At 44.7% G+C, this 24,836-nt stretch overlaps 1 protein-coding gene across 5 annotated transcripts; it reads left to right on the plus strand.

Moving 5' to 3' along the window:
- The first annotated feature begins 963 nt into the window (after nucleotides 1-963).
- LOC116463733 (peptidyl-prolyl cis-trans isomerase H) lies at nucleotides 964-19,453 on the plus strand. Of its 5 annotated transcripts, none has more exons than XR_009212125.1 (11): nucleotides 977-1,166; nucleotides 1,493-1,557; nucleotides 1,877-1,900; nucleotides 2,171-2,215; nucleotides 3,503-3,545; nucleotides 7,520-7,612; nucleotides 8,634-8,721; nucleotides 9,201-9,241; nucleotides 10,008-10,095; nucleotides 10,697-10,801; nucleotides 19,279-19,453. XR_009212125.1 is itself a non-coding variant. In XM_032146982.2 (10 exons), exons 1-9 carry the CDS (start codon nucleotides 1,101-1,103, stop codon nucleotides 10,074-10,076), a joined length of 534 nt encoding a protein of 177 aa, XP_032002873.1. In that variant the 5' UTR covers nucleotides 981-1,100; the 3' UTR covers nucleotides 10,077-10,095; nucleotides 19,279-19,453. The 5 variants fall into 5 exon arrangements, 3 of the variants coding, with proteins under 3 accessions (XP_032002874.1, XP_032002873.1, XP_058290802.1); XR_009212126.1 differs by lacking the exon at nucleotides 19,279-19,453 and adding an exon at nucleotides 11,535-13,150; XM_032146982.2 differs by lacking the exon at nucleotides 10,697-10,801 and having other exon boundaries at nucleotides 981-1,166.
- Nucleotides 19,454-24,836: the final 5,383 nt, after the last annotated feature.

Here is a 24,836-nt window from a genome sequence, read left to right on the forward strand (position 1 = left end):
TATATGCTATCAGGGAGGAAGATTATGTGTGTGTGGCAGGAAATGAGGTGTAGACACATACTACACGAAGATAATGTGGAAGGGGGGGTGGCATGAAGAAAACAAACCAGTGATCTGACTGACCAAGGGCTACTTTAGATTAGGTCTAATGTTGCCTCTGAGGAGGTAACATCTGGGGTGAGCCCTGAACTACAAGGAGCATTACTTTCCACATACATACCCCAACCAACCCCCACCATCCCCCACCAACCCACATTACGATCTAGAAGGAATATTTCAGACAGAAGTAACAGCTATTACAAGGCCCTAAAGAGAGGAGGGATCTTAGTGACCTGGAGGAACAGACAGGTCAGAGCACAGTAACTAAGGGCAAGTGGTACAAGATGAGGTCAGGTAGGTGATAGCCAGATAAATACACTGTAGGGCTTCGTATGTACGGAATTGGATTTTATTCTAAATATAGGAAGCCAGGAGTTATTTTAAAAATAAATAGGAAGCACAAGAGTTATTTTAAAAATAAAACATAAAAAACTCTAGTTGCTTTATGGGAAATGAATTGGAAATGACAAAACTGGTAGCTTGTGGCAGAACTGAAACATAATCTATTGTCTTGACTTGGAGGAAGGGATATTTACTTAGCAAGCCTTTACGTGCCAAGCTGTTCTAAACGCTGAGGATGAACAAACCAGAGTTCCTGCCTTCACGGTGTTCACAGACTAGCGGGCAGAAGACAGACAGCACGTGTGGCGGTGCAGAGGCCGATAAGGAGGACCCTGGCGACTGCCTAGTCCAAAAGTCCTAGCTAGAGCAAGATCAACTTGTACTGCCCTTAGTACAGCCACGTGAGTGGGGTGACCATTGACCTTAACCAAAAAGACGTCAAGGCTTTCCTCCTCCTCACTCCCGCGTCCCCAGTGCCAGGCAGTCTCCCAGCTAGACCCCAGCAGCCTCAGCACACACTGCACGGCGCGACAGCTTCCGGGGGCGGGGCCTGGTCTCGCTCCACGTCTACCGCGCCTGCTCCCCGGACGAAATCCGCGGACCGGGCTTTAGGTTCGCCGGAATCCCACGCTCCCGACTTCTGCTTCCGGGTCGGAGCCATGGCGGTGGCAAATTCAAGTCCTGTTAACCCCGTGGTGTTCTTTGATGTCAGCATTGGCGGTCAGGTGAGATCCAGGAGGCTGCCCACACCTGCGCCGAAGGAAAACTGCTCGGGGCTAGGCAGGCAGAACTCACCGAGAGGGAGCGAACTCGGGAAGCCAGCCAGAAAGTGAAATTGCACCCGAACCTACCGACCTGCCGGGCGGGGTGAAAGGAGGAGGAGGAGTCTCCCCAGTCCTAGCGCCCCGCTTCTGGAGGAACTGGGCGGTTAGGGAGGTGGAGGTGGGAGATCCCGAGCGGCAGGGTGGTGGGTCAGCCCATCATGCCTCCTGCCCCGTGAAGCCCTTATGGTCTTGGACTGGGCCTTCTGACAGTCTCCCGCTGATTGCAGGAAGTTGGCCGCATGAAGATCGAGCTCTTTGCCGACGTTGTGCCTAAGACGGCCGAGAACTTTAGGTAAGGACGTGCTCCAACTCCGCCGGATTAGCTGAGGCAGAAGCCGGGCTCCAGTCAGCCGCCTGAAATAACCTGTCTACCTCTGTCCGTCCGCTCACTGCTCTTGAGATCTGATTCCTCCGTGCATTGCACTGTCTGGTTGCCGTTTGGATTGTTCCCGTGTTAATTTACGTTCTTAATCTGTGTGTCTGCGTGTCTGGACGTCTGGCTGGCCGATTGGTGGACTTGCTGGCTCCAGTGTTTGTTCTTTCCCGTATTTAGAGGCGCTCACGACTGTGATGTCATAGTGATTAAATCATTCATTTTTTGTCCCTTTCAGGCAGTTCTGCACCGGAGAATTCAGGTCAGTTTCAGATGTGTTTGACTTTTTTGCCTGCTCCAGAGGGGTGTTCTGGGGCTGCAGTGAGGGTATCGGTGAACCACCTGCTGGCCTTGAATGATTGCTGGTGACAGTGATAGAAGGTAATGCCCCAAGGGTCTGTCCCTAGTTTATTTGCCTTCTTTATGTCTGTCAACCATCTTTAGGAGAGTCCTTTTGGCTCCAGTGCATGGTAAACTGGAAAGGCCTTGTGCTACCTGCTGTCACTCCAAGTCTCTTTCTTTTTGGTTGTAGAAAAGATGGGGTTCCAATAGGATACAAAGGAAGCACCTTCCACAGGTAAGGCTCTTGGCAAGCCATCCTGGAGTCTTTCAGAAATATTTCCTGGGGGATTAGGCTCTTTAGAGGAAAATAAAACCAGAGGGTAATTCTTACATTTCTTGAGAAGAAATGTTTTTGTGGACTCAACAACTGAAGATTTATTAAATGTTCTAATTCTACTTACACTCTCCCACTTCTTAGGTCTTTAAAACAGAAACTACTCATCTTTACAATATCTTGTCTTTTTCATGCACTTGTTTGTGCGAATGCAGATTTTTTAAAAAGTACACTTGTAATCCTAAAGTGCATATAATATATCCTGCTGGTTGATATTTATAACTAATTCCTAAAATGATCATATATGATTGTCCAAGGATAATCGTATTTCCTGGGGAGTGGAGTATGGCAACACTTAGTCTCATTTCAATATAGAATCTTTCTCATGGCCTCACTGTGGTTAGTAACAATATTAGCACATAATTATATCACAGCTTTAGAGCTGTGGGTCTCTAATCCCCAGTAAGACTCCTGTGAAGTGGTATGTGTGATCTGCATTCTACAGAGGAGGAAACTGAGGATAAGAAAGGTTAAGGACCCTCCCTAGGGGTAATAGTTAACAGTTGTTAAGCCTTGCATGTGTAGCAGTACATTTCACATAAATTCTCTGTAGTTCTTTCCCCCAAATTTACATCAAACCCTTGATCTGCCTTTTGCTTTGGCAAGTAAGCTTTTAGCCCCTTCTTCTTGTTACTGTTCAGGTACCAGATCATGCACTCGATCAACTCTAACATGCCCTAATTTATAACTAAAATCCTTTTTTATGGTTAATTATCCTTTCAGCTTAATCATTCAGGAAAAGAATAATCTTCGGGTTTTTTTTTTTTTTTTTTTTTGAGACAGAGTCCCACTCTGTCACCCAGGCTAGAGTGCAGTGGCATGATCTTGGCTCACTGCAACCTCCGCCTCCTGGGTTCAAGCAATTCTTCTGCCTCAGCCTCCCGAGTAGCCAGGACTACAGGCATGTGCCACCACGCTCGGCTAATTTTTGTATTTTTAGTAGAGACAGGGTTTTGCCATGTTGGCCAGGCTGGTCTCAAACTCTTGGCCTCATGTGATCTGCCTGCCTCGGCCTCCCAAACTGCCGGGATTACAGGCGTGAGCTACCGTGCCCAGCTAAGAATAATGATTTTATAATTGCCAAAGTGAGTGTATTTTGAAATCAATGTTAATCTAATACAATAATAACAAAGTCTATGTTTTTCTAAACCATAAAATCTTCTCAGTATTCTTTGCTCTCTGTTTCAGGGTCATAAAGGATTTCATGATTCAGGGTGGAGATTTTGTTAATGTAAGTACTATTCCTTTCCTATCAAAGACCTATAGTTTTAGTTTTTGTTGTTATTGCTGCAATTGCTGTTTTTACTACAGAGACCCAGTCTTAAGGCTTAAGAACAATAGCCAGGTTTGATGGGGGTGTTGGAGAGAATGGTGATGGGCAAGTTCTTGAAAGTGGCTGGGCACAACTGACTGTAGATAACAGACTTTAGCACTTTGATTGAGGCATTAAATTCCATGGTCCAAATCTCAGCCTTTTTGAGCCAGAAATTGGACTTTTTAAGAATACCTATAGATGATCTATGATGGGTTCACACTAATTAGTCATATGAAACTTAGTCAGAAATCAGCTGTGGTTTGTTTTTGTTTTTGTTTTTTTCTGAATGGAGGTAAGTCTCCTTCTAGTGGGCTAAATGCTTGTCTCATTTTCTCTTTTACTTCTGGTGTCACAGTGCCTGGAAAGCTGAGTTTTTCATAAGAAGTTGATTTGTGGGCAAGGAATCAGAGCGAGAGAGGTAGATAGTTCTGGAGGAATTTTGCTCTATTCTCTGGGAGGGCCCAGTGAAATAGTTCTTTTTTGCTAACCATAACTTTCTTGTAAGTAAACTGTTTTTGTCCCCCATATGAAGCCTCCCTCCCCACCCCAACCTTGGAGGGCGTGGGATAAACTACATTTTTTTCTTTCTTAAACCTGCTTTTGTCCTTACCCCCCACTTCTGTGCATGGTCTTTCTTTACTCTTATTAATATCATTTGGTTAGTTGTGTTGCTATTTTCTTGGATCTGGGAGACATTTGTTCTCTTTTATGTGTTTATTTAGTCTGGCTCTCATGAGTTTTTAAGACCTCTTTCCTTTCCTATGCAATATAGGGTTGCAGAGTGGCAGGTTTTAGGCTGAATTATGCTTTTACCTATGTTTTGTTTCATCTGCATGGTGTTATATAACTGTGAAATGGCACAAAAAATCCTAGTTTTGTTTTCTCTTTAAAAAATGGAAAGTGGAGGTATGCTGGGCCTGCATTTCTCACAGTGGCAGTGACAGTGACAATTGGTTGGAATCAAGGAACTGGTCCCTTTGGACATGGTATATCTTTGCCATTTCACCAGTCTCCACAACTGTTGCCCTTATTTATGTTGCCTGCTCCTATAGGCATTTGTTTCCAACCCCTGGAAACGAATAATGATAGTGAGGTTTGTTAGCTGGTAAGAAGGGCCGAGAAGCTGTCCTCTGCCTTCTTTCCTTTTTTTTCCCCTAGGCTCCCCCATTGCCTTACAAGGAGAGGAACAGCTTTTTACTAGTCTTTGCCCCAGGCACATCTGATCACTTGTCGATAACTCTGGGGTTAGACAATAGTTGCTCAGTTTGAAGGCCAGCCCAGTTAAAAGCAATTGCTGGCAGGGCTCACATCTGTAATCCTAGTACCTTGGGATGCTGGGAGGATTGCTTGATCCCAGGAGTTTGAGACCAGCTTGGCAACATAGTAAGACCCTGTCTCTACAAAAATAAAAAAAGTTATTTTTTATTTTTTTATTTTTGGTGGTGTGCGGCTGTAGTCCCAGGTACTTGGGAGGCTGAGGTAGGAGGATCCCTTGAGCCCAGGAGGTCAATTCAAGGCTGCAGTGAGCCATGTTCATGCCACTGCACTCCAGCCTGGGTGACAGAGCGAGACCTTGTCTAAAGGAAAAAAAAAAGCTTGCTTAGAACCTTCCTTGGGGAAGGCAAAATGGAATAAGCAAGAGTCAGAAAAAATCACAATTTGAGACCTTCCAAAGTTTGACCAAGAATATTTGTTTTGTTCATTTATTTTTGGTTTTAATAGTATTTATTATTTTGGTTGCAAAAGGAAAGTGCAAAGAAGAAAATAAATCACCAAATGAATTACCCTCAATCTCACCTCACAATATACTATTGGCATTTTGGTTTACAGTTGTCAGTCTTACCTTGGTATGTATATGTGTGTTTATATAATTTTTAACAGACTTAAAATAATCTATATGTTTTACTTTTTTTGTACTTCATAATTGTCCATATTTTCCCTTGTCCTTACATCTTCTAAAACATGCTTTCTAATAGCCACCTAGTATTTCATTATGAATAGACAAGTTATTTGATCAATTCACTATAGTTGAAGATAAGTTGCTTTCTATTGTTTGCTCCAAATTATTAATTTTGTAATTTTCCCTATTGTTTCTGGAGAGCTATAGATAATGTGATTACGGAGAATGGCACGGTAACTGATGTGTCCCTTAGGTTCACTGGGAAATTGGAGATGAACTTGTTTTCTCTCTTCCTTCTGTATTAATATGTATGTGGAATTAGTTAATGACACAATAGCTTATTTGATTATATAGTGCTATATTGTTTGCACAGTGCTTTTTACAGACACTTATCTAATTGAATCTTCATGATAACTGTAAAGAGTAGGTAATTTCATCCTCACTTCATAGATGAGGAAATTGAGGCCCACAGATAGGAAGTGACTTTCCCAGCTCTAAGTGATAGATCTGGAACTCAAATTCACATCTTCTGTTTTTTTTTTGAGATGGAGTCTCGCTCTGTCGCCCAGGCTGGGGTGCAGTGGTGCAATCTTGGCTTACTGCAACCTCCACCTCCCGGGTGGGTTCAAGCAGTTCTCGTGCCTCAGCCTCCCGAGTAGCTGGGATTACAGGCGCCGCCACCACACGTGGCTAATTTTTGTATTTTTAGTAGAGATGGGGTCTCACCATGTTGGCCAGGCTGGTCTCAAACTCCTGACCTCAGGTGATCCACCCGCCTCAGCCTCCCAAGGTGATGGGATTACAGGTGTGAGCCACCGCACCAGGCCAGGTCTTTCTAATATACAGACTTGATTTTATTTGATAATATTTAGCCAAATAAAGGTTTGAATTTGGACAGTTTTTCTTTATTCTCTGGCTTATATTAATGGTTGTTCTTTCCCAAAAAGGGACCCTTGATTCTACACTGGGTCAGTGTTTTCCCTTTCTCCCATGCACTCTTTCTCTTTACTAACTGGTGAGGAGAGCTTGATCTTTTTGGCACTTCTCGATATTGCCTTTAAAATTCAGGGATTCTATTTAAGGCACTGCAAATATGGCCTTGGTCAAATTGTTTTATTACCCAGACTTTAGTTTCCTTACATGAAAAATGGGGAAGATGATAATGCTTATTCCTCAAAGTTGCTGGAAGAGCAAAGAGATAATGCAAATAAAGCTAGTTTAAGCAGAAATTGGGAGTTTATAATAAAGGGAGTGTTTCATGGAACTAAAGGAAGAAATAGAACTAGGAACTAGAACCATAGAGAACCAAGGCAGTTCTTTATCTCCATTTCTCTAGTGCTCGCTACACATCTGTGTTGTGTTCTCTTTCTGTTCTGTAGCCCACCTTGCAAATGGTAGTCACATCCAGCTTTCAGGTTTACATGATACAAATTTAGCCTCAAAGAGAGCATCTATCCCACCTCCAGATTCCCAGAGAAGGAACTCTAGTTGGCCCAGTGTGAGTTAGGCATCCTTCCCTGGATCAATCATCTATGACCAGGAGGGTGGTATCATGTTGTACATACAGACTGCCAAGAGCTCACCCACCCTCTTAGATAGTTTAGGGGAATGGCGTGGTAGTCACTTAAGTGGGTACTTTTATGTGACTGAAGGCATGAGAGTCTTCAGGAATGGCAAGGATTGAGTATGTGATCACCTTGTTGCTGTTCCCTACTTTGTCTGCATCTTAATTGATCTTTCTAGAGGCCCAGCTGTGACCTGTTTTATCCAGTCTATAAAATGCTCCAGCCAGTCTTTGTGGGCTGTAGGTACCTTGTGTAAGGCTTGCTCTGATTGCAAGGTGGGGTCAAATAGGTGCAGCTTCCAAGATGACCAACAACAGTAAGAGTAGACTTTAAAGACGTCAGGCTTTAGGTGCGACAGTGTTCTTCCTCTGGTTTCCAGGGACCCAACACTCCAAGTCACTAATACTTCCCTTCTCTCTGCTCAGGGAGATGGTACTGGAGTCGCCAGTATTTACCGGGGGCCATTTGCTGATGAAAATTTTAAACTTAGACACTCAGCTCCAGGCCTGCTTTCCATGGTAAGTGAGGTCCAATCAAGGTTTTGGGTTATAGCCAGCTGGTTTCTGGGCCCCTCTTGAGGCCCAGTGCTGTCTCTTGGGATGGAAGCAAATGCTTTCCTTCTTTTGCTTGGCCCAGGATTCACCTTTACCACCTCCTTTCTCAGTCTGGTTTGACTGAGAAAACCAGTAGGTACGCTGGCTCATGCCTGTAATCCCAGCACTTTGGGAGGCTGAGGCAGGTGGATAACCTGAGGTCAGCAGTTCGAGACCAGCCTGGCCAACATGGTAAAACCCCGTCTCTACTAAAAATACAAAAAATTAGCCAGGTGTGGTGGTGGGTGCCTGTAATCCCATCTACTCGGGAGGCTGAGGCAGGAGAATCGCTTGAACCCAGGATGGGGAGGTTGCAGTGAGCTGAGATCACGCCACTGCACTCCAGCCTGGGCAACAAGAGCAAAACTCCATCTTAAAACAAACAAACAAAAGAAAAGAAAACCAGTAGGTAAGGCCCACTAGCAGGCTAGCAGGCTGGGGAACTAAAATCTGAACCAGGATTTGTGTCTGGGCATTCAGCCCTACTGCTCAGAATGTAAACAGCTGTGCTTTCAAGACATATTCATAGCTGGGCGTGGTGGCTCACACCTGTAATCCCAGCACTTTGGGGAGGCCAAGGCAAGAGGATTGCTTGAGGTTGAGGTCAGGAGTTTGAACAATCTGGGCAACATAGTGAGACTTAGTCTCTACTTAAAAAAAAAAAAAAATTAGCCAGGTGTGGTGACACAGACCTGTAGTCCCAGCTACTATGGAGGCTGAGGTGGGAGGATTGCTTGAGTCCAAGAGTTTGAGGCTGCAGTGAGCCATATCCTGTTCATCTCTGTATCCTTGGATCCTAGCTTAGGCCCTAGCTCATAATAGGTGCTAAGTTACATTTACTGAAAAAAACCATGGAGGAATCAGTGTTACAAGCTCTTTTGGAAATCTTGCCCTTCAGCTAACATGGCCAGGGAAACTTACTGCAGGTATATTTGGTTTCCATCAGGCGAACAGTGGTCCAAGTACAAATGGCTGTCAGTTCTTTATCACCTGCTCTAAGTGCGATTGGCTGGATGGGAAGCATGTGGTGTTTGGTAAGCCCTACTCCTGTCCCATGGTCCAGGCCCCATTCACTCCGGATGGAACCTCCAGAGGAGTTAGTTCTCAAACTCTTATCAAGAACGCTCAACTCATGTAACTGCTTAGGTGGTAATAGAGAAAACAGAAATGGTGGGGAGGTGGGGAACATGTGTGGCTAGAGAACTAGAGGGAAGGACAAAAGGGCCATTTGATATAGTATGGAACCACTTAGGGGGAAAACCCAGTTGCTAGCACCAAAGAAATGCCATAGAGGCAGCATGATACGGTGAGACTTTGGAGTCACTCAGGTATAAGTTTGAGCCCTAACTCTACTTATTACCTATGACCTTGAGCAAGTCATTTCACCTCTACCGCTTCTTAATTTCCTAAAGTTAGTATGAGGGTCTAATGAGAAAATAGCTAAGAATGGGCTTTGGAAGCTGGAAAATGCTATGTAAACAAGAATAAAGTCCAGCTCACACTCTTCCTACAGGAAAAATCATCGATGGACTTCTAGTGATGAGAAAGATTGAGGTAAGTACTGCTTTGATTTTTCTCTTTCTCTGCCATTCTGGTCTGGTACTGTCTGACTAGCGTCCAGGAGCTAGAGAATGGGGAATGAGCTCCAGTTTGTTAGGCCCGGTCTTCATTGCCTCAGGAAAAGGGAGGAGAAACCACATAAGTTAGCCTGTCTGGCCAACACTGAGGTTTGGCCTCTGATGACCCTGTTGCCTACTTGATAAAATTCTACTCCTCGGCATTGCGTTCAAGGTCCTTCATGATTCGTCCCTGTCTACCTCTCCATGGCACCTTCTCCTGCCACTGCCTCTTCCATGTTCCAGTCACATCAGGCTACTAGCTCCTCTCTAAATCTGCCATACACGTCCCTGCCACTTGCTCTTTCCTGCCCCTGAGCCTTTGCCCACACAGTTTCCTGTAGCTGGAATGCTCTTCTTTCCTTCCCTCCCGATGGAATCCCATTCATCCCTCTAGGCACAGTTCAAATACCCCTCTTTTGTGAATCCTTCCCTGACCTCTTTAAGCCCCAGTTTAGCTGCCCATCTAACCCTTATCCAACTCTCTCTTATAACTTTTTCTTATATTATCATAAGTTTGATATTTTCTAAGTGTTTTGCATTTTCTCTTTGATAGATATTATATGCTTTACCTGTCTGCCAGGACATGGACTGTTTCTGAGTGCTGAGTCCTTAGCACAGGGCTGGCAGGCATCAGTAAAAGTTTGATAAGGGAATGAGGAAGTGCCTGAGTGGATAAATCTCCACTGTGCTTTTTTTCCTAGAATGTTCCCACAGGCCCTAACAATAAGCCCAAGCTACCTGTGGTGATCTCGCAGTGTGGGGAGATGTAGTCCAGAGAGACTGAATCAGGTAAGTGTGTCTCTCTCCTATTGGGTTAGGAGTCAGACCTCAGAGAAGGTAGCATGGTCTACTGGAAAGAACTTTAGTCCTGAAGACATGAGATTGAGCCCATTTCCTCTGTGTGTGGCCTTGGAGTGGTCACTTTCCTTCTCTGAGCACGTTTCCTCATCTGTCAAATGGAAATACTGTAATACCTATCTCTCAGAGTCACTGTAAAAATCAGAAAGGGTTGTAGGAGCACTTTACTTTTCTATCACTTTGTAATGTACAAAGTATCAATGTGAAAACTACTCAGGCAGTTTGTAACAGCACTCTCAGACTACAGTTCCATTCAGTAGTCCGCCTAGAAAGACCTGGCTCCAGGCCTGAGTAACTCTCTGCTGGGACCAGGCCAGGCAGCCAGGAGACACACCTGTCATGCTTCTCATCAGAACTGATGCTGCAATTCCAGGCCTTGACTTCGTATTTGCTGGCCTCATAGGTGAATGCCTTGCATCTTCCAGCCTACGAGGACTCATTTCTTACCCGTAATTACCACTGCCTGCTCTGCGCTGGGCAGCATACTAGCTGTAGAGAGGGGGACAAAGAATTGAAAGATGTCTCCTTTCAGGAGCTCATGGAAAGTAAGACATTCCGAGAGGTGATCACTAGTAACATGAGTGACATTGCCAAGTGTGAGAAGAGTACAAGGGAGAAATCCATCACTTCCAGCCAGGTGAGGGGTAGTGATGTTTTGTTTTTCTTTTTTTTTTTTTCAAACCTGCAAAAAAGTTAGAAGATAATACCTTGAACACCCATATATCTTCACTTAGATTCACCAGTGATTAACATTCTTGTTTTATTGCTTTGCCTTAACAATTGTTTTTTGCTTTCCCTTCTTGTCTCCTCACCCATTTCCATCGCCTCTCCTCCTCCCTTCCTGCTCCTCTTCCCTCCCTCCATCCTTTCCTTCCTATCTTTCTTCCGATCTTCCTTCCTTTACCCTTTCTTCTTTTCTTTCCCATTTGAAAGTTGCAGACTTCTTGACACTTTACCCCTAAGTATTTCTGCAAGGAACTCCTAAAAATAAGAACATCCTACGTAACCACAATGTTATCTAATATATAGTACATTTTCAGACCTCCCCAGTTGTCCCAAAAGTAACTTTTGTAGCTTAAGAAAAGGTGATCCAATCAAGGTTCCCATATTTCATTTCATTTGGTTTACACAAGTAACAATACACTCTCATTGTGAAAACTTTCACACCAAACAGATAAAGAGAAAGCCCCTCTTGACAATACCCACCCACAATTCCACTCCCCTTTCCAGAGGTCACTTCCTTATTAGTTTGATGTATGTCCATCAGGGCCTTTGCCTTGCCCATTTGGGAGGTTTTCTTTTTCCCAAATGAAATCATACTATATTTTTCATGTTCTAAAAAATATGTCTTGAAAACTTTTCCTTCTTAGTTCATGTAAAACCACCTTGTATTAAAAAATGAAAACAGCCCGGCACAGTGGCTCACTCCTGTAATCCCAGCACTTTGGGAGGCCAAGGAGGGCAGATAGCTTGAGCTCAGGAGTTCGAGACCAGCCTGGGCAACCTGGTGAGACCCCGCCTTTCCAAAAAAAAAAAAAAAAAAATTGGCCAGGTGTGGTGGTGCAAGCCTGTAGTCCCAGCTACTCAGGAGGCTGACATGGGCGGATTACTTGAGCCCAGGAGTTTGAGGCTGCAGTAAGCTATGATCATACCACTGTACTCCGGCCTGGGTGACAGAGTGAGACCCCATCTCAAAAAAAAAAAAAAAGGAAAAGAAAAACTGAAACTGCAGTGCAGGCTGAGCATCCCTAATCTGAAATCCCAAACGCTCCAGAATATGAAACTTTTTGAGCACCGACATGACATTAGAAGTGGAAAATTCCACACCTGACCTCATGTGATGGATCATAGTCAAAAATTTGTTTCATGCACAAACGTATTAAAAATATTGTATAAGATTACCTTATACGATAGCTATAAGTAGCTAGGACTACAGGTACGTGCCACCACGCCCAGCTAATTTTTATATTTCTTGGTAGAGATGGGGTTTCACCATGTTGGCCAGGCTGGTCCCGAACTCCAGACCTCAAGTGGTCTGCCCACCTTGGCCTCCTGAAGTGCTAGGATTACAGGCCTGAGCCACTGCCCCAAGCTGAGCATTAGTTCTTAATTTTATATGTTGTAATTGTTTTCTTCAGAATATATTTTAATAAAAAAATTAGTATTGTGTTGCTTAAGTTTGGTGATATTCTTTTTTAAAGAGAAGTTCTAAATTTTGATGAAGTCCAAATTGTCAGTCTTTCACTGCTTTTCGGTTTTGTCTCATTTAAGGTCTTTACTACCTCAGATCACAATGTTTTCCGTGTTTTTTCTAGTGTTTCTTTTTATATGGTGGAACTAAGATCATTTTTCTAGTATTTTTAAAGTCTTATTTGTATATTCATAAAACCATCTATAATTAATTTTTCTGTATAGTGTTAAGATAGGACTTTTTCTTGTCTTTTTTTCCAAATGGAGATCCAGTCAAATACTTGACCATTTTAATGACTCTACAACACACCTTTATCTGTGACCAACTCTGTTCAGAGTATCCGGCACTTACAGGCATTCAGTAAAAATTTATTACATGAGTTAAGTAGAGAGGGAGGAATGTCAGGCATTTTAGGCAGGGAACTGGTGTGAGCAAATGCTGAGGCTGGAATGCACAAGTGTGTGCTGAGAGCTGCATGTGGACCTCTCTTGTTCAGCCAGATGATCCCTTCTCAGGCCCACTTGACACCCTGAGCTTTCCTTTCTGCCAATACTGGGTCCCCCTTGGGCCCAGCCTGCTCTCCCTCTTCAATGGCTGCTGGCCATTCCCTCCCTCTCCTACTCATTTCTCTGCTATAACTAAAGTTGAGTTCATAGGTCCTTTCTTTCCAAAGACTGACCACTGATCACTACCAGAGGAGAGACGATAACAAAAAGAATAAAGTTTAGAAATTCTTAATGTTGGGGCCTCTTTTCTGTATCTTTCTGAGTCTTTTACATAAAGTTACTGGAAGTCCTTGTTGAGGTTTTATTTCTGAGGGTGGGGATCATCAACCCTCCCCACTCTCCCCCACTGTTAGCAAAAGTTATATGAACTTTTGCCTCCAAGAAAGCCCTTCTTCTCAGCCTGCAACCCAAGCAGAACGCATTCCTCAGGTGGCCATTGTACATTCCACAGGCCCGCTAGACCAGGACTGTCCATAGGCTGTGATGATGGAAAAATTCTAGATTTGGGAGGTCCAGTATGGTTGCTACCAGCCCCATGTGACAACGGAACACTTAAAATGTGGCTGGTGCAACTGAGAGACTAAACTGTTAACTTTTTACTTTTTATTTATTTATTTATTTATTTATTTGAGATGGAGTCTCGCTCTGTCGCCCAGGCTGTAGTGCAGTGGCGCCATCTTGGCCCACTGCAAACTCTACCTCCCGGATTCAAGCAATTCTCCTGCCTCAGCCTCCTGAGTAGCTGGGATTACAAGCGCACGCTGCCGTGCCTGGCTATTTTTTGTATTTTTAGTAGAGACGGGGTTTCATCATGTTAGCTATGCTGGTCTTGAACTCCTGAGACCAGGTAATCTGCTCATCTTGGCCTCCCAAAGTGCTGGGATTATAGGCGTGAGCCAACATTCCAGCCTATTTATTTTTTTTATTGACAGAACTAAGCTGTAATTTATTAAATTTAAATTAGGCTGGATGTGGTGGCTCACACCTATAATCCCAGCACTTTGGGAGGCTGAGGTGGGTGGATCGCTTGAGGCCAGGAGTTCGAGACCAGCCTCGCCAACATGGTAAAACCCATCTCTACTAAAAATACAAAAATTAGCCGGGCGTGATGACGCACGCCTGTAGTCCCAGCTACTCTAGAGGCAAAGGCACGAGAATCTCTTGAACCCGAGAGGCAGAGGTTGCAGTGAGCCAAGACTGCCATTGCACTCTAGCCTGAGCGACAGAGCGAGACCCTGTCTCAAAAATAAATAAGTAAATTAAAAAAATAATAAATATAAAGAGCCAGTTGTAGCTAGTGGCTACTGTACTGGACAGTGAGCTCTTTTAAATGTAAGCCTCTCAATCTACTCGCCCTGGCTTGCTTAGAACTGAATCTCGTAGCTAATACTTAAGGGCACTATAATTCAAGCAGTTATCCTTCATTGAATTCTTCCTGTGCCCAAATAATGAGCTAAGAACTTTACTTGAATTATCGCATTTCACTTTACCAAAAATCCCCATCATAGGTTTTAAAGTGTTAGGAAATCTGGGTGGCAGTCTAATGTAAAGGGGTTCCACAGATGGGCACCCCATTTTGGGTTTCTGAATAATGTGATTTGAGAAAAATTAATGAAAGAGGAGATGAATTTCCCAGGGAGCAGGGGTCTGGAGGGAAGGGAAGTGGTATTTTTAAGCCCTATTGGGCAGTATTTTTTTTTTTTTTTGAGATGGAGTCTTGCTCTGTCGCCCAGGCTAGAGTGCAGTGGCGTGATCTCGGCTCACTGCAGACTCTGCCTCCCAGGTTCAAGCAATTCTCCTGCCTCAGCCTCCTGAGTAGCTGGGATTACAGGTGCCCACCACCGCACCTGGCTAATTTTTGTATTTTTTTAGTAGAGACGGGGTTTCACCATCTTGGCCAGGCTGGTCTCGAACTCCTGAATTCATGATCCATCCGCCTCGGACTCCCAAAGTGCTGGGATTACAGGCATGAGCCACCGCGCCCGGCCAGGCAGTATTTCTTATACTTTAATGCGCATATGGATCTCCAGGAGATTTGTTGTAAAACAGTGGTTCTGACTCAGTGGGTTTGGATGGGGACTGAGATTTTGCATTTCTAATCAGCTCTCAGGTGATGCTGATGCAGACTTTGAGAGGCAAGTCAATAGGGGATAAGAGTCTATCTTTTAATTGAGAACTTGCCATATTCCAAAAAAAAGACCAAGAGGAAGTACTCTCTTGGTGGCACTAGTCCAGCAGGAATCCATTGCATTCACATCAAGATATCACCTAATCCTGCATTTGAGGCCTTGTGCCCAGGCACTGGGCATATGCAGTGAAACAGCTAAGAAGGAGATAGAAGACGGGTCACTTGATCAATTCTACCTCTGTATGGAGCACTTCTTTCCAGAACCTTTGTGTTTTCCCTTCCTAGGTTCTGACTTTGGTTTTAGTGAAAATGAAGTTTTGTGTACAATTTTTTTTTTTTTTTTTTTTTTTTAAAGACAGAATCTCACTCTGTCGCCCAGGCTGGAGTGCAGTGGCACGATCTCGGCTCACTGCAACCTCCACCTCCCAGGTTCAAGCGATTCTCATGCCTCAGCCTCCCGAATAGCTGGGATCACAGGCATGCACCACCACGCCTGGCTAATTTTTTTGTATTTTTAGTAGAGACAAGGTTTCACCATGTTAGCCAGGCTTGTCTCAAACTCCTGACCTCATGTGATCTGCCCGCCTTGACTTCCCAAAGTGCTGGGATTACAGGTGTGAGCCACCAAGCCTGGTCTGTACAACTTTAGTTATAGAAACCTTGGTTTTATCTCAGTGAGTTCTGGGAGATTTTTTTTTTTTTTAGACAGGGTCTTACTCTGTCACCCAGGCTGGAGTGCAGTGGCGCAGTCACAGCTCACTGCATCCTCGACCTCCCTGGCTCAAGTGATCCTCCCACCTCAGCCTCCTTAGTAGGCGGGATTATAGGCGTGCAGCACCACACCCAGCTAACTTTTTAAAGATGGGGTTTCACCATGTTGCCCAGGCCGGTCTCAAACTCCGGGCTTCAAGCAATCTTCCCACCTCAGCCTCCCAAAATGTTGGAATTACAGGCATGAACGACCGTGCCAAGCCCTTGGAAAACTTTTTATGATGAATTTGGTTATGTATAGCATAAATGAACCTCTACCCTCAGGATTCTCCTGCTGTAGTCTGAATGGGTTGTTTGCTACTTACATATACATGGGAGAGGGTATATTTCTCTTTTGAAAGCCCAAGTTCTGGCAACTCTGCTAGTCTGATATGCTACCCCCTTCCCTGTGATCCTCAAACCTGGTACCAGTACCAAGTGGCAGAGAGCTTTCCTTAATTCATTGTTGCCTAGATTCTCTAACAGATAATAATCATTTTGGGGCACTTGTTAAACCTACGAATTCCTAGATCCCTTCCCTGGAGTATTTGATTGAGTGGCTTTGGGGTGGGACCAGGATGTTATGTTTGTAACAAGTATCTCACATGCTTCTTAATAGAAAAGTGTGGGAAACACTACTTTAGTTAGTGCTGGGGTGACTGTCTTTTATTTTAATATTTGGATCTTAGGAAAAATACAGAATTAGCACAATACATCATTTTACAGTTATTACAGCTTACAGTGAGGCAATATTGAAGTTCAAATAGTGATTAGCTTAAAAAATAAATTGTACCTGTGGATGACAGATATTGTAACAGTTGTGAACGTGCTATTTCAATGACTAAGGTTTAGGAAACACTGTGTGTCATTCTGGAATTACCTGTAGATGCGAGACATTCCCGTAGGGGAAGATTAGGAAAGATGTGTTGGTGGCAGTTGGGCTGGTCCTGTTCATTCCATAACTAAGCGCTGATGAATTAAGATAGGTCCCATGCTGCATATGAGGCTACAGATTTGAAAAGTCAGTTCCATCCTTCAAGGAACTCAGTCTCTTGGGAGAACTGACAATTACAGTACAATAAAGCCCTGTATTGGAGGTTTTAGAACGAGGTGAGGAAAGCATAAATGCCCGGATCTTCCCGGAGTGGTTGAGTAGACTACAGAAGAGATGATGCTTCAGTTTAGTACAAGAAAGAATATAACTTGTCAGGTGGCTAAAACTGGGCAGGGCATTCCAGGCAGAGGGAACAGCCTATGCAAATTCACAAAGGCAGGAAACAGCAGGAAGTGTAGAGGAAGCTGCAAATAATTCAATATGACTGAAGCAGGAAGATATGAAAAGCAAACGGTGAGAAGGCTGGAGAGAGGCCAGGGCCAGTAGTGAAAGCCAGTGCCAAGCTTAGCAGTTCATATGTTATTCTGAGGGCAGGGGCTGACTTTCAGGCATGAAGTAATTGTTCCCTTTTGGGGAAGGAGTCCATTGTGCTCCTGAGATTCTCAAAAGGGGCACTGACCCTCCAAAAAAGAATCAGGCCGATATGAACCACTGAAGGATTTTCAGCAGAATACTGTAGATGAATTTTCATGTTCAGAAGATGATTCTGGCAGCATTGTGGAGGATGGGCTGGAGGCCAGTGAGGAGTCCACTGCAGTGTAGTCCAGGCAAGAGAAAAGAGGTTTTACATGAAAATATGGGTCTGGGGAGCACTGGAGATTTGGCAGCAAATATTTATGTGCCTGCTGGGCATGTGACACTGATTGTTCCCTGTCCTGAAACTCAGAAACTCTGCCAGCTGAAAAGGCCAGGGGTGGAGAGAATGTCTGGCTCCAGTCCATTCCAGTCCAGTACAAAGGCAAAGCTGCTTGCATTGCAGCCAAGTCTTACACACACAGAGGTTCCATTCTCTTCAGTGGAATACTATACAGCCTTAACAAAATAGAGGTAGATCTGGATGTGTTGGCAAGATTTCTAAGGTAAGTTAAGTGACAGTCAAGATGTAGTAATTTATGTAAGCATGTTACTGTTTATTTTGAATGACTTTCAGGAATCTCTGCAGTGATATATAGCAGACTGTTGATAATACTTCTGCAGAGTAGAGATAGCAAAGAGACTTTTCAGTTGGCTTATTTAAGCTTGAATTTTCTACCTTGAACATGTGTGTCGTAATAGAAATACGTACTGTTTATATGTAGTGTTAACTAATCCTAAATCCTCCCAGCACCTCCCAGGAGCCTGCCCACAGCTGTGGCTAACATCAGTTGTGAATCCATTGCTGATCTCTCCACCTCCTCTTCCAGGTCTAAGCCCAGACAGTGGGTGCTCCCACAGCACTTGGTTCATCTCTCCATTGTGGCATTTAATATACTGTATCACAAATGTGTCAGTCTGTTTTTCTCTGGACTGAGAACTCGTTGAAGCAAGGATCATGCTGACTAACATAGTGCCTGGTATGACAGAGCTTAGGTCCTGGCACACCATGCAGCTTACAAAGTACATTTATACATTTTCATACATTTTGCTTGAGGGCCCACAGTTAAACTTCAGTCTGTGCCTGCAGTACGATGCCAGTACTCATTGTCCACTGGGGCAAGGTGTGGCATGTTTGAGGAATGGCAGGAGGAGGGGGACAATAGTATCTGAGTGTACTTACTCAGATAAAAATATCCTTCTCTTAGTATAGCTTGCTCGACTTCAAGGTCGTAAACCCAGAGTGTGGACTTCCCTTTCTCTTTACCTCTGGGACCGAAACCTGCAAGGAAAAAGGATTGCTTTTTGTTCTGGACCTCCACAGAGAGCCATCAGAGTCTGACAAAAAGGACAAAGGCTTTGGAGCCAAGAAGACCAGGAAGCCTCATCACTGTCTAATTCTGTGACTTTAGTCAAGCCATGAAACCCCCTGGGACCCTACTCCTTTGCATAATTAGATAATATATAATGCATGGAGTTGTGAAGGGCAAATAAGTGAGATAGTATGCTTGACCATAAATGCTGGTTGCTTTCTTCCTGGTTCTTTTGTAATTTACTGCCCAGCTTTGCTCTGGGGACCCAAAGGTCTGACCTATGGTGAGAATCTGACCTGTTCTACCCTTTTGGGAAAAGAGGATTAGGAATATAGAGAATAGCTGGGAGTGGCCAGGCACGGTGGCTCATGCCTGTAATCCCAGCACTTTGGGAGGCCGAGGCAGGGAGATCACAAGGTCGGGAGTTCAAGACCAGCCTGGCCAATATGGTGAGACCTCGTCTCTACTAAAAATACAAAAATTAGCTGGGTGTGGTGGCAGGTGCCTGTATTCCCAGCTACTCAGGAGGTTGAAGCAGGAGAATTGCTTGAACCCGGGAGGCAGAGGTTTCAGTGAGCCGAGATCGTGCCACTGCACTCCAGCCTGGGCAACAGAATGGGACTCTGTCTCAAAAAAAAAAAAAAAAAAGAGAGAGAGAATAGCTGGGAGCATTGTCTCATATGGGATGTCCTCTTCCAGCTCCTCTGAGGTGCTTACCTCCCCATCCCACACTGACCTCCATGTCTCTGCCATTGTAGGCCTTCCCTTCTTCTTGGTGGTGTTCTTGAGTAAGATAATCTGGACTGGCCCCTGTGTTTGCTTCCCTGCCTGCTGCTGCCCCATTTGATCAAGAGACCATGGAAGTGTCAGAGATTCAGAATCCAAGATTGTCTTTAAGTTTTCAACTGTAAATAAAGTTTTTTTATATGTGTATGTTTTTTTTTCTTTTGGTTTTGTTTGTTTGTGTGTTGTTTTTAAATAGTTGTAATAGCCCTGTCTCCTCACACCTCAGCTTCAGCTAAGAGGACTGGCACTCCTCAGAGGCCAGCATGGACCAGAGCCAAGTTTTGCTGTGTATAGTTGATGCCTCTTGACTTGCAGGCAGTTGTAGCAAACCTAACTCTCTCAGGTTACAGCTGATGGACAAAGAAGGCATAGCCCCAGGACTTTACAGCTCTACTTATTCCAAGGATGTTCCCAGAAGGATCAATTTGGTTAGTTCTGGATTGAGCCCATGGGGAAAGGGTCACTAACTTGACCTATCTACTTACCTCAGAGCATCCTTGAAAGAGTCAAATAAGAGTGGATATGAAGGTAATTTGTAGTAAACAGCAACAATACCTTAGAAAATGTTAGTTTTGGGACCGGGTGCCGTGGCTTACACCTGTAATCCCAGCACTTTCGGAGGCCAAGGTGGACAGTTCACTTGAGGCCAAGAGTTCAAGACCAGCCTGGCCAAGATGGTGAAACCCCATCCCTACTAAAAATAAAAAAATTAGCTGGGCTTGGGGCACTTACCTGTAATCCCAGCTACTCTGGTGGCTGAGGCACAAGAATTGCTTGAACCTGGGAGGCGGAGGTTGCAGTGAGCCGAGATCGCGCCACTGCACTCCAGCCTGGGTGACAGAGTGAGACTGTCTCAAAAAAAGAAAATGTTAGTTTTGAAAGGAAACAGCTCAACATATAAAGATCTCACTGAGCTGGGTGCTGTAGCTCCTGCCTATAATCCCAGCTACTCGGAAGCCTGAGGTGGGAGAAACTTCAGTGCGCAGAAGTTCAGACCTGCCTGGGCAACGTACCAAGCCCTTGTCTCTACAAAACAAACAAACAACAACAACAAAAAAATTAGCTGAGTATGGTGGCACGTACCTGTAGTCCTAACTGCTTAGGAGGCTGAGGCAGGAGGATCCTTGAGCCTAGGTGTTTGATGTTGCAGTGAGCTTCAATGATCATGCCACTGCACTCCAGCCTGGGTGACAGAGTGAGACCCCATCTATTTTGAAGAGGCAAAGAAGAAAGTTCCCTGATGTTTCTTTCATGAGGCACTTTCTGTTTGCTCTCATTCTTACTTGCTTTCTTCTGTCTTGTGGATGGGGATGCCTCTTAACTACTGGCTGCAAGATACTGCAAGAGCAAAGGTAGCAAACAGCTGAATTCTATGACAATAGAACTTGGTTAAAAGTGTTGTTTCAGTGTATCAGATGACAAGAGATGGTGATAAGGGCCCTACAGTACAGACATTTGCAACTGTCTAGCCAAGGAAACATACTTCAGAGGACATTGTAGAGAAAGGACTGTCATCTAGAGGAGGAGAGATTTTTAACTAACTATATAGGGTGGGACTGTAAAGAGATGGGAAGGAGGATGAACAGCTGTGATCCGGAGCTGACCTTCTTGCGATGGGCTGGTCAGCTGCACTGTTACATCTGGCACCTACATTCTATGCCAGTCTTTGTCCTAGGCCCTGGAGCTAGGTAAGATGTGGCTCATGCTTGTGATAGGAGACAGGGACAGTTTCAATGCACGGTGGTATTAGAATGTGAGCCTGTATGAAGGCAAGGCAGGACATTTGGGGTTTTTTTGTTTTTTGTTGCGAGACGGAATCTCACTCTGTCGCCCAGGCTGCAGTGCAATGGCGCGATCTTGGCTCACTACAACCTCTACCTCCCAGGTTCAGGCGATTCTCCTGCTTCACCCTCCCGAGTAGCTGGGACTACAGGCACATGCCCCCGTGCCCGGCTAATTTTTTGTATTTTTAGTAGAGATGGGGTTTCACTGTGTTAGCCAGGATGGTCTCGATATCCTGACCTCATGATCCGCCTGCCTCAGCCTCCCAAAGTGTTGGGATTAGAGGCGTGAGCCACCACGCCCCACCTTTTTTTTGTTTTGTTTTTAGCTGCTGTGTCCCCAACACCTGGAAGAAGTAAGCTTCTGGAATCTAATAGATGCTGAATTAAGTATTTGTTGCATGAATGATAGTGGTATGAGAGGAAGAGGGGAAAAAAGGGGAAAAAGGCTTCTTGGAAGAGGTGACGCTTGAGGTAAGTATTGACAGGCTTTAATTTGCCAGATCAACAAGGTGGTGAGGGCTTTCTAGGAAGAGGGAACTGTGTTCTTACGCCACAGTCTGTTAGAGATGGGGGGACAAAGTAAAAGTTATTTTGCAGAGAAGATTCTTGGGATGAATCCCTTGCCCATCACATCACTTAAAGGCAGGCACTGGAGTTGTCTGTACTGTGGTCACCACGGACAGCTGGGTGGTGTGAGCTCCCAGGATGGCAGGGAGACTAGCAAAGCTCTGGAGTGGCGCTCTCCCACTTTAGAACAGCCATGAACTATTGGTGCTTGTAGAGAGGTGGCTACAATAAATTATTTTTTGAGATATAGTTTCACTCTGTCACCCAGGCTAGAGTGCAGTGGCACAATCTCAGCTCACTGTAACCTCCGCCTCCCAGGTTCAAGCGATTCTCCCTCCTCAGACTCCCGAGTAGCTGGGATTACAGGCACATGCCACCATGCCCAGATCATTTTTGTATTTTTAGTAGACATGGGGTTTTGCCATGTTGGCCGGGCTGGTCTCAAACTCCTGACTTCGAGTGATCTGCCTGCCTCGGCCTCCCAAAGTGCTTGAGGCATGAGCCACCGTGCCTGGCTGCAAACTAGTTTCTTAAACAGCTCATCCTCAGGCTCACTGAGCACGAAGAGAGCTGAATGAAGTAACTGGATGAGTAAGTAATGATACTTTTTAAAGTAACATTGAAAAGACAGATGTTACACAATTTGTATTTTTGCTTGAGAAGCCATCCCTTCAAAGCAGTTACATAGTGAGGCTGTTCACTTACTCGTAGAGGTGCTGCTGCAATATTTTCTAAGTGTCTTTGTAACTGGAGAAAAGCTCTCAAGCCTATAGGGCAAGCTTTTAAATGTCCTCAGTGTTGGCAGAACTGCCTTTTGAGGAAACATTTTAACATTCAAGTCATCTGGAGCTGGAACACATGAATAGCAGCTGTGGAATCCACCCACTCTCCATACACATTGCTGCTGAAAGCCTTTTTCACCTGGATTACTGGCACAGCTGCCCAGATGACCCTTCTGCTGCCAGTACCTTTTTCAATTCATTTTCTACACCATGTCGCTCATTTAACAAATCTTTTAAGGTATTATGTGTCAGGCACTAAGATGCCCAAGGAAGTCACAGTCTGGTGGGGAACATTTAATTAGAGCAATACAGTGTGTTAAGACGGGAGGGATTCTTAACCTAGTAGCATCTGAGCCAAGACCTAGAGGATGAAAAATTAAGCAGGCAAAGAGGAAGGAGGAAAGGAAGAGTGTTATATGTAGAATTTTATGTAATACTCCAAACGAAACAGGGGCTAAAGGACTCCACTAGATGACAGTCCTTTCTCTACAATGCCCTCTGAAACATGTTCACTTGGCTGGAGAGTTGCAAGTGTCTATTCTGTAGGGCCCTTGTAATATTTCACCATCTCCCTTGTCATCTGATACACTGAAGCAACACTTTTAACCAAGTTCTATTGTCATAGAATTCAGCTGTTTGCTACCTCTGCTCCTGCAGCCAGTAGTTACAAGCACCTGGAAGGTTGGACAGGGAATACAAGACTCGACTCTAAAGACTTCCCTTAGAAGTCATAGAGTCCAGTAAACCACATTATGGAATCTGAACTACCCTAAGGGTAATGGTAGTCACTGGAAGATTTTAAGTAAGACAGTGTCATGATCAGATAGATGTTCTCAAAAGAACTTTCTGGCTGTTGTGGTGGGTAACATTAGAGTAAGAAAGAGGTAGCGAGGTGTGGTTAGTAGCCAACGGCACTGCTCTATGCTAGGGGTCAGCCGACTACACTCCGTTTTTCTGTGGCTCATGAGCTAAGAATACAAATGGTTTTTAAAATGTTTAAATAGTTGAAAATATGTAAAGATTCGTGTCATGTAAAAATTAAGGCTGTTTTCAAGCTCCAAACCTGAGTAGTAAGTCAGAACCACATGGTCGGCCAAGCTTATATTATTAACTATTTGGCTCTCACAGAAAACGGTTCCTACCCCTTGCTCTAAGCAATTGGTGATGACGGCCTACAGTAGTGACAGTAGGAACTTAAAGACTCTGACATTTAGAGGGTTTAGGACCGACTCAAGAACGCCTTTAGAAGGTGGAACTCACAGGTCTAGACAGCATTGGTAGGGGTAAGGGATACTGCATTGGCCTCCTAACTGCTTTCTCTACTTCCACTCCTTGCCCTTCTGCAACCCATTCTCTACTCCGCAGCCATTTTTAAAAAGATGCCCCTCCCTACTTATGACTCTAAAATTGCTCTTCTCACTCTTCCCCTCAGGATATATTTCCAATTAAATATACCTAAGTGACTGCCCACCTCTGCAACCCAATGTCATATTCGAGTCTTAATGAACTACTTGACTGCATTTCCCGAGATCCCACCTCTTCTCGCCTGTACCCTGTGCGCGGAAAGTCAGCCCTCCACCTTCTCCCTGCTTCCACTCCCAAAATACTTCGTGGTTTTGCAGCTCTGGAGTATTTACCGTGTTGGCTGTTTAAATTTCTGCCTCCATCAGAAGGCAGAAACTGACTCGCGAACTAGTCCATCCCCAGCCGATAGTAGACGCTTAAAAAAGAACGAAAGAAGGTGGGTGGAGGACTTCAGTAACATCAGGTGGCAGCCTCAATTTTATCGTTTGTGAAACGTGGATAGTAATCCCTCAATCACATGGCTGTTGCAGGAATAAAGAGAAAAAACAAAACAGGCTAGCTTGTTCAATAAATGAGAGTTGAATTAAATCTGATTTGTGGCCAGTAGAAAAAGACGTGAATACTTGGAAAGGAAGACACATTTTTTTAAATATATGCCTGGTAAAACGGATCAAAGGCAGGTCCCCATGGAGCACACCTTCGCCCTAAACATGCTGAACCCGGACTGCCAGAGCCTGCGTGGTCCCTCCAAGGTGACTGCTCCGACAAAAGCGTACGCTCTTCAAACGCATACGTTTAAGGCAATTCCAGAAACCCTCGGCTGTGCCGCGAGTACACGGCCATTAAAGAAAAAACGACTCTATGCCCGCTGTAACGTTCTCAGATCACAAGGACCGTATTTGGAGCTGGGAGGGAGGGAAGCCTTTTCTTCACGGGGGGCTAAGGCGTCGTCGAGCCCCCTTCCAATCCCGGGTCCGGCCGGGTAATCCCTGCCCAGCGTTCGGGCGTGCCTTTTTTTCAGCCGAGACACAACCCTGAACGTGGGGCCCGCCAGCCCGGCGGCTGCCTCGTGGAAGTCACGTTCCCTCTGCC

Source organism: Hylobates moloch, unplaced genomic scaffold (genome assembly GCF_009828535.3).
Source record: "Hylobates moloch isolate HMO894 unplaced genomic scaffold, HMol_V3 SCAFFOLD_55, whole genome shotgun sequence".
In the NCBI taxonomy this organism is placed as follows: Eukaryota; Metazoa; Chordata; class Mammalia; order Primates; family Hylobatidae; genus Hylobates; species Hylobates moloch.